We start from the raw sequence: 8,252 nt of genomic DNA on the forward strand, positions 1-8,252 counted from the left end.
AGCTTTGCAGAGAATCCAAGTTAAAAAGCCCTCTCATTTAAAAGCAGTAGATCTCTAATCTACAACCTCAGACACTTCCTAGCTGTATGACCCTGGGCAAGTTACTTAACCCCCATTGCCTAGTCCTGCACTCTTCTGCCTTGGAACCCATATCTAGATTTTATATACAGATTCCAAGAAAGAAGGTAAAGGGTTTTTAAAAAAAAAAAAAAAAAAAAAGGCAGCACATCTAGCAAGAGCCAAAGAGGGGGCGGGGCTAGGCCCTAGAACTCTCCTGATTGGTCCATGACCTGGTCGTAGCGTGGGGGCACAGCGTGAGGGGGCTTACGTCACCTCCGCCCCTCCCTCCTGCTGTAAAGCTTAGGCGCCAGCTGCCGCCTCTTGAAGGAGACTCAGGACACGGTCCCTTCCGGCCTGTCCGCTATCCCCAGCCGCCTAGTAGCCGCGGCGCCTCAGCTGCTCGTGCTACCGCTCCATGAGGAAAATGCTCGCCGTCGTTTCCCGCGTGCTGACAGCCGTCTCCCCGAAACCGGTGAGGTGTCCGGGGAAGGAGGGCGGGCTGGAACGGCCTGCTTGACCAGGTCGGCTCGGCCTAGCCTGAGCCTATGAGAAGGGGTGGAGAGACAAGGCCCGTGGTGTGGGGGTGGGAGGCCAGTCCGATCTCGGTTAACGCCTCCGGACCAGCCTGGGCAGAAGATCCCATCCTGGGCCTGGGGCGGTTAGTCGGGGGTGGGGGGGAATGTTGTTCGGGTTGCACCTGTCTCCCCGGCTTTCCGCTTCCTAAGTTTAAAGGGCCTGGGCTTCTCTGTCCCTCGCCCCCAATCTGACCAAGGCTAGGGCAAGGGGGCGGCCTGACCCGGAGTCCTCCCACCTCCCCGAAAGCCTCCGCCTTGTGCCTTATGAATGAATCGCAGCACCAAGAGTTTCTGTAGTTCTTGCAAGGTCACATATGGAAGTCAAAAGGGATCTAGGGAATCCCCATCCCATGGCTGGTTTAAAAATGGGCGGGTTAGGAGCATAGAGGAAAGATCTCAGGACTTGGAGTCAGAAGCCCTAGAAGGGGCCCCCTTTCTGAGCTCTGGTAACTCGTCAGTTATATAGGCAAGTGTCACCTCTCTGAGCCTTAGTTTACTCATTAAAAATGGTTGGTAGCTCTCATTTCCAGGGCCCTGTCTTTCTCACAGGGCTGCTCCGGGTGCATCTGGGTCAGTGTTGAAAGCACCTATTACTCTGAAATGAAAAAGCAGGTGCTACGATATGTTATTTGTTGTCATAATTACTTGTTCTGGCTAGGGAAAAAAGAACTTTTAGGCCTCCCTTCTCTTAAGCTTTCCATCTGGGATTTTCTTTTTGCCCATTTTCTTGGTTTTTAAAAATTTATCGCAGTTCAGTTTTACTCTTTAGCTTCTCAATGACTTGGAGAAATTTTCATTCTTTGGTTTGTACTTGGCAGCAAATTCAAAAGGAAACAAAACTGAGAGAACCGATTTTTTTATTATTATTTTTTTACCTAGGATAAATAAAATTGGAAAGAAAGAAGTCTGCTTTGTGGGGTTCTGAGGCACCATTTTTAGGGTGGTCCTTTATGACCTTTTGTTAGGGTTCAAATGGATGGCCACCAGAGGAACACATGAGACAATGCAATCAAAGCAGGAGAAAGCTTTATTGCCAGTGCACGCTGGGGGAACTCAGCAAGAGAATCCCAAGTGGTGCATTCAAAGGAGGGAATATATATGTTTCAAGGGCTAGGGTATAGGTGCCTGTGTCTTAGGGTTAGCTAATAGCTAGATAGTAGGAGTAGGGATGTTTCCAGGTTCCACAGGATATGATTCTTAATCTTCAAGGCTGTCCTGTCTAGGGAGGAGTGGTGTCCCTGGGACTGTGAGCTAGGGAGGAGTGGTGTCCCTGGGACTGTGAGCTCCAGATAACCGCCTTGCTGAGCAGAGCATGACGCTATCAAAACCCCCCTGCTTAACAGGGTATGATGCTGTCAAGCTGTTAGTTATGAGTCTCAGCTTTTTGGCTACAGCACTTTGAGCATAATTAGATTGCATTGCAGACCCAAGCTACTGTGGCCAAGCATCAGTTTGATTCTTCTATACATTGTAATCCCCTCAGGGCTTTGATGCAGTAATTTCTCCCTCTCTCTTCCTACTTTCCCTTTCTTCCACCAAAAAAAAAGGCAAAATAAAAACACTGGTACTTTATGGATAAAGATTAGGTTGGAGAATGAGAAAATTTCCCCCTATTTGTTCATAACCTTTCTTTGCCTACATAACATGTTAGGAGGGAAGGGGAAGAAAAATTACTGCAGACATTTTTTACCCCCTTAGGAACCCCTTGGCCTTTGAGCTTGAGAACTTGGGATCAAATCCTGCTTCATAGACAGACTACCTGTGTGATCTTTGGGCTAGTCACTTAACCTCCTTAGGCCTTACATTTCACATTTTTAATATGAGAGTTGGACAAGATGGTCTTTGTGGACTCTTCAAGCTCTAGATTTATGAACTTATGATAATATTATTTAGAATAGCTAGAAATCCTGAGGGGCATGAAAGGGAGTACTCCACTAATTAGCTGGAGAACTTTGATCCTGCTGGGTTTAGGATCTAAAGTGGCTCTCTTTCTAGGCCCCCATTTTACAGTACCCAGTATGCTTAACCTACTGCAGCTTGCAACTTTTGAGTTGTTTCAATCAACAGCCTCCTCAGCAGCAAGTATTACAGACACAATCAACCATTTAACATTTACTCTTAATCATGTAATGCCGCTTATTTCTATTTTTTAGATTAGCATCTCCCATGCTTCATAATATTCATTACAATTTTGTTTGTCAAAGCTTCAGTGATCTATGATTGTGGGTACATTCTCTTTTGGTGCCAGTTACAACCGATTCATGCTTTTTCCTCCTGTGCGTTTCTTGTTCATGATTTTCCATAGATTCACCACAGAGAATCCACCTTATATACTGGAGATTTTCCTCTAGGTCTTACAGTTCTATTACTGAACTAGGAAAAAGAAATCAGTGACTAACTGGGATAATGTATAAGCTTAGAATGCATTAGAAAACTAAAACTACCATGTTAATATTTGAATAATCAGTCTTAATTCATTATTTAATTAAAGTAGTATAAGATGTTTTTAGTTATTTTGATACCAGCTCTACATGTTGAATTTTTTTCTGTACTGAGGAAAAATTAGGAGAAAATTTGAAGAATGAAAATAAAATTTAAGCATTCTACCAAAGGAAAAAATATTTTTAAAGTACGGTGTCATTTTTCCATTCTAAGATAGAATTAAATAAGGTAAGCTTTCTCATTATCTAAAATTGACAAGAAATTTAACTTTAAATCTTCCTTCCAGAGGCTCAATGCCTTCATGATAATTATCACCATGAAGTTGACAGTTTATATTGTTGCTCTAAAAAACTGCTGTCTCAGAATAAAACAAGAGATTATTTTCATATATTAATATTTACTAGGAAATGGGAAAACTTACCACAAAATACCCTTAAATCATAGCTATATTTGGTCTGTTTCCATCTACAAGTCAGAATTGTCATTAATAGAATTTTTAAGTTTTTACAGTGAAATTTGATTCATTTTAGATGTGAAACTTAATGGAATTCTGGAAATCTTCTGACAATTAAGGAGACCCTTCATATAAATAAGAAAGGAGCATAACTGTCCCATCACAACTCCTTTTAGCTAGGAATTGCCATCCCATAAATCACAGACTCATAGTACTTTAGAGTTGAAAGGAACTATAGAGGTCTTAATCTTAACAGCCCCCACCACTATTATCTTCCTCCCCATTTTCCTGGTAAGGAAATTCAGTTAAGACATTATGAAGATTTTTCTCTCATTCTACACACACGTGTATATTCCAAAATATTCCAAAACATCTGAATTTTAGAATATCAGGACTGCCCCTGCAAAATATGCAAATATCTTATGTAATTTGCCTAAATAAGAACATAATGTTTTACCTGATGGGACATTAGCTACTTTTTTTTTCACAATTTAACTTATTTTTGTTTATTTCATTATATTTTTCCCAATTACATGTAAAAATTTTCTCAACATTAATTTTTTAAAATTCAAAGTTTCAATACTCTCCCTTCTGTCCCTCTCTCACCCCTTGAGAAGATAAACAATGTGGTATCAATTATGCATGTGAAGTCATGCAAAACATATTTCCATATTAGCTATGTTGCAAAAGAAAACATATAAGAAAAATAAAGTTTAAAAAAGTATACTTCAGCTTATCAGTTCTCTCCCTAGAATTTTTCATCATTGGTCCTTTGGAATTATCTTGGATCACTGTCTTGATGAGAGTGTTTGACTACTTTTTTTTAAAGGAGAAAATTAAAATCTGAATGTGTTCCTAATGAACGATTACAAAACTGATCCATAAGGTACCACATTTAGAACTGTAAGAAACATTATTCATCTAGTCCAGGCTGTGGTTTGACAGATGAGGAAGGTAACCAAACCCACTTGAATAGAAGAGGAAGGATATAAACTCAGATCCTTTGACTCTAAATCCTACACTCTTGCAAGATCAGATACTGAAAAATTAAAGCTGGCAAGTTAATATTAGTTACATACCTACCTCACTTAAAATTCTTTGCAAGAAGCTTGAAGTCTTTGCTAACCTTGTTAGTCCTAGTTTTGGAAGGTGTGAAGAAACCCTTAATGAGTTTATAAAACAGTTCTGTTCAGGAGGGTTTTATAATCATAAATAAAAACTTTAGTTTCTTTATTGGTTCTAGAAGGCTGACACTACTAATGAATAAATAACACAGATTGTCTCTAATAAGGAACATCAGAACAGGAAGCACTTAGTTTAGATGAATTTGTTAAGAAGGCTATGCAAAACTAATTTGAATAAACAAGAAGATGTTTCCTGGAGCTAGGAAGGTCTGATGTAACCCCATAGATAAAAGAAATGTTTGGTTAGGCCTTTTTTGATGTCAGAAAAATTCAGTAACAAAGATATTTAGCTAACTAAATGCTAGTAATGTGAACCTTGCTCTAATTTGCATATCATGATTATAAGTAGAAATTTGATACCAACAATGGTAGAAATTTTGTGAATGCTTATTGACTGACTAGTGAGTTATATTTTTGTAAAAGTGTATAAATGAACTTGTATACACTTGTAAGCAATTCTGTTTTCCATGAATCTGTACAAAGTCTAGCCCTGAACCTATGTAAATAAGCAGTGAGATGCAAGGTACATATTATCCTCAAGGGTATTTTATTTCTTTTAATTTTTAAAATTTTTATATTTAGAAAATTTTTCCATGGTTACATGATTCATGTTCTTACTCTCCCCTCTACTCCCTCCCCTTACCCCTCCACACCCCCCGTTACTGACTCACATTTCTACTGGTTTTTACACATGTCATCGATCAAGACCTATTTCCATATTATTGATAATTGCACAGGGGTGGTCGTTTAGAGTCTACATCCCAAATCATATCCACATCAACCCATGTGTTCATAAGTCCCTCAGAATTGTCCTGGGTCATTGCATTGCTGCTAGTACAGAAGTCCATTACATTTGATTTTACCACAGTTTATCAGTTTCTGTGTACAGTGTTCTCCTGGTTCAAGAGTATTTTATGTTATGTACACTGTTTGATATAGTGCAAAGGACAGTGAGGAGTTAGATCTGTATTTTGAGCTCTACCATCAACTAACTGCATGATTCTAGGCACATTACTTAATTTTTCTGTGTGTCTGTTTTCTCATCTGTAAAATGTTTGGATTAGGTTAAATGACCTTATAGGTCTAATGGAGTAACTAGATCATGTAGGAGATAAAAGTATTGGGCCTGGAGTCAGAAAGATTTATCTTCTTAAGTTCAAATATGGCCTCAAACCCTTCCTACCTGCAAGTAACTTAACCCTGTTTGCATCAATTTTCAGTTTCTAAAATGAGAAGGAAATGGCAAACCACTCAAATAAATATCTTTGCCAAGAAAATCCCAAATGGGTTTACAGAGTCAGACATGACTGAAAACTCAACAACAACAAAAAAGCTCCAACATTTTAGGGCTTAATAACCTTTGAAGATTACTCAGGAAATGATGCTTAAGAATTAAAAGAATTACTTTACCTTTTTAAAATTTGCCTTCCAGTGACAAACCTTTCAAATAATAAGAAATGTCACAAACAGGGAAAAATATAATTTCTCTCCTTTTGGAGAGTAGGGATGGGGAAAAAACTTAAGGTCCCGAGATGCCAAGATTTATATTCAATTGAGTGGTGAGATGTTGCTCTACTTTAAATTACCTAATCTGTGTGTACTTAACCATACCCTTGTATCCCTCTGCAACATGCAATTTCCTTGTGGATAGTCTTTCTACTCTTTGCCTTATACCTCCAACCCTTGACACTACGCAATGCATAATGTTCACTTCATTCTATAAAGGCTGACTGACTTGAATTGAAATCTAAAGCTGTTTTTCACTGATACAAATTGTTTCTTAGGAATATTGAACATATGCAGTATGTTACATAGTAGATTTCTCTGTAGGTATAGTAACACTGTATGGGTTGAAGAGAAGTGTAATAATTAATAATTAAAATTAAATTATGAGGCTGCTAGTAGCTTTATTACATCAAAGTAGTGATAGTAAAGAGAGGGAAATGTAGGAAAGAGGTAATGAGTGTGTAAATGGAATTAATTAAATATCTAGTTTCCCCTCTTACAAGAGTTGACTACTCTATTTGCCATTTGATGGATTAAAGCTCACTACCAGCAGACCCTTATTTGCTTATAAGCAGTTTTCTCCACCCACTAGCTCGCTCAGGTCACATCTCAGGAACCAATGATATAGTTCCTTAATTTGCTTGGCACCCCCTGGGGTGGGGGCAGTGCCTGTGGGATTAGTTTCCAGTCTCTTTGTTTTCAACTTCCTTGCTCTGAGGTCCTCTATACTTGCACATCTCAATGGTAAAAGATCTCCTGGTCCCTGATTGATTACATCAAAACAAAGTGACATAATGGGGGGAGGAGTTCCCTTTCCACAGAGGGACCTTTTATTGCTCAATTATGTCCAATTCTTCATAACCCTATTTGGGGTTTTCTTTCTAGGGGTACTGGTGTGATTTGCCATTTTCTTCTACAGCTCATTTTACAGATGAGGAATCTGAGGCAAATGGGGTTAAGTGACTTACCCAGGGTCACACAGCCAGGAAGCGTCTGAGGCTAGATTTGAACTAAGTAAGATGAGGCTTCACAACTCCATTCTATTCCTTGCACCACCTAGTTGTTTCGACTGTGCCACCTTAGTTGTCCAGGATTGGCTTATTCTAAGAACTCAGAGATTGAGTGTTTAGTTATATATAGCCCTTAACAAAGTACCAAAGAGGCAGCAAACATGCTGATGCAAACTAGTCATCTTTCTTAGTACTCTTTAAAATAAATGGCAGGATATTTTAAACCCCCCAAAAAATGTACAAAAATGGGTTCAAGCTCATGAGTAAAAATTTCCAGGTAGTTTTTTGGATGATATCAATTACAAGCAAGTGTTTATTGTCCATAATGAAGATGATGAGAACTGAAATCTTCCAAAGTGCTTGCTTTTGTCTTTACAGAAAACAGGAATAATATAAATCTCTCTTGGCCACCTAACTTTATTTATTTGTTAAGCCAATTTGCTTATAATGTGAAAAATGTTTGTATATATTTGGTAATTGCTCAATTCTTATTGAATACATTTTTTCATAAGTATAGGTGATTTCAACCAGAAAAATAATCAAAACTACTAGAGTAGTTAGTATCAAGAACAGGTTTTTTAAATCAGAACAAGGGAGACAGTGATCACAGATAAGTAGGCAGAGCCAACTGCTCTGGGGTGACTACATTTCAGGGAAAGACCAACAGCAGTATAATTACTGGGAATTTCCACTGGACTGCACAACACTGGGTCCTAAGGAGAACAGGGAAAGGCACTAATCAATTACATGAGTTCATTGAAACTTAAGAAAGAAGTGATAGCAGTAGTCACAAATGCTTGGGAAAAGATGCATTAGCCTGTTTCCAGGTATTTGGGGTGCTTTGACAATTGTTTCTTTTAAACTCAGTCTTTAGGAAAGATGTAAATCTGATTCATAATCTTTGTCTCTCTCCCTCCTTCCCTTCCCCTTTCCCTTTCCCTTCCCCTTCCCCTTCCCCTTCCTTCCTTCCTTCCTTCCTTCCTTCCTTCCTTCCTTCCTTCCTCCCTCCCTCCCTCCCTCC

General features: G+C 39.0%; 1 protein-coding gene across 1 annotated transcript in view; it reads left to right on the forward strand.

Moving 5' to 3' along the window:
* The first annotated feature begins 361 nt into the window (after window positions 1-361).
* The window catches only part of PDHA1 (pyruvate dehydrogenase E1 subunit alpha 1), a 28,041-nt gene continuing 20,150 nt past the window's right edge, over window positions 362-8,252 (forward strand). Inside the window, exon 1 of the mRNA XM_044670133.1 lies at window positions 362-532. Within this exon, the coding sequence (XP_044526068.1) occupies window positions 476-532 (57 nt within the window). The 5' untranslated portion in view covers window positions 362-475. The remainder of the gene's footprint in view (window positions 533-8,252) is intronic.

The sequence above is a fragment of the Gracilinanus agilis genome, chromosome 3 (assembly GCF_016433145.1).
Source record: "Gracilinanus agilis isolate LMUSP501 chromosome 3, AgileGrace, whole genome shotgun sequence".
Lineage (NCBI taxonomy): Eukaryota > Metazoa > Chordata > Mammalia > Didelphimorphia > Didelphidae > Gracilinanus > Gracilinanus agilis.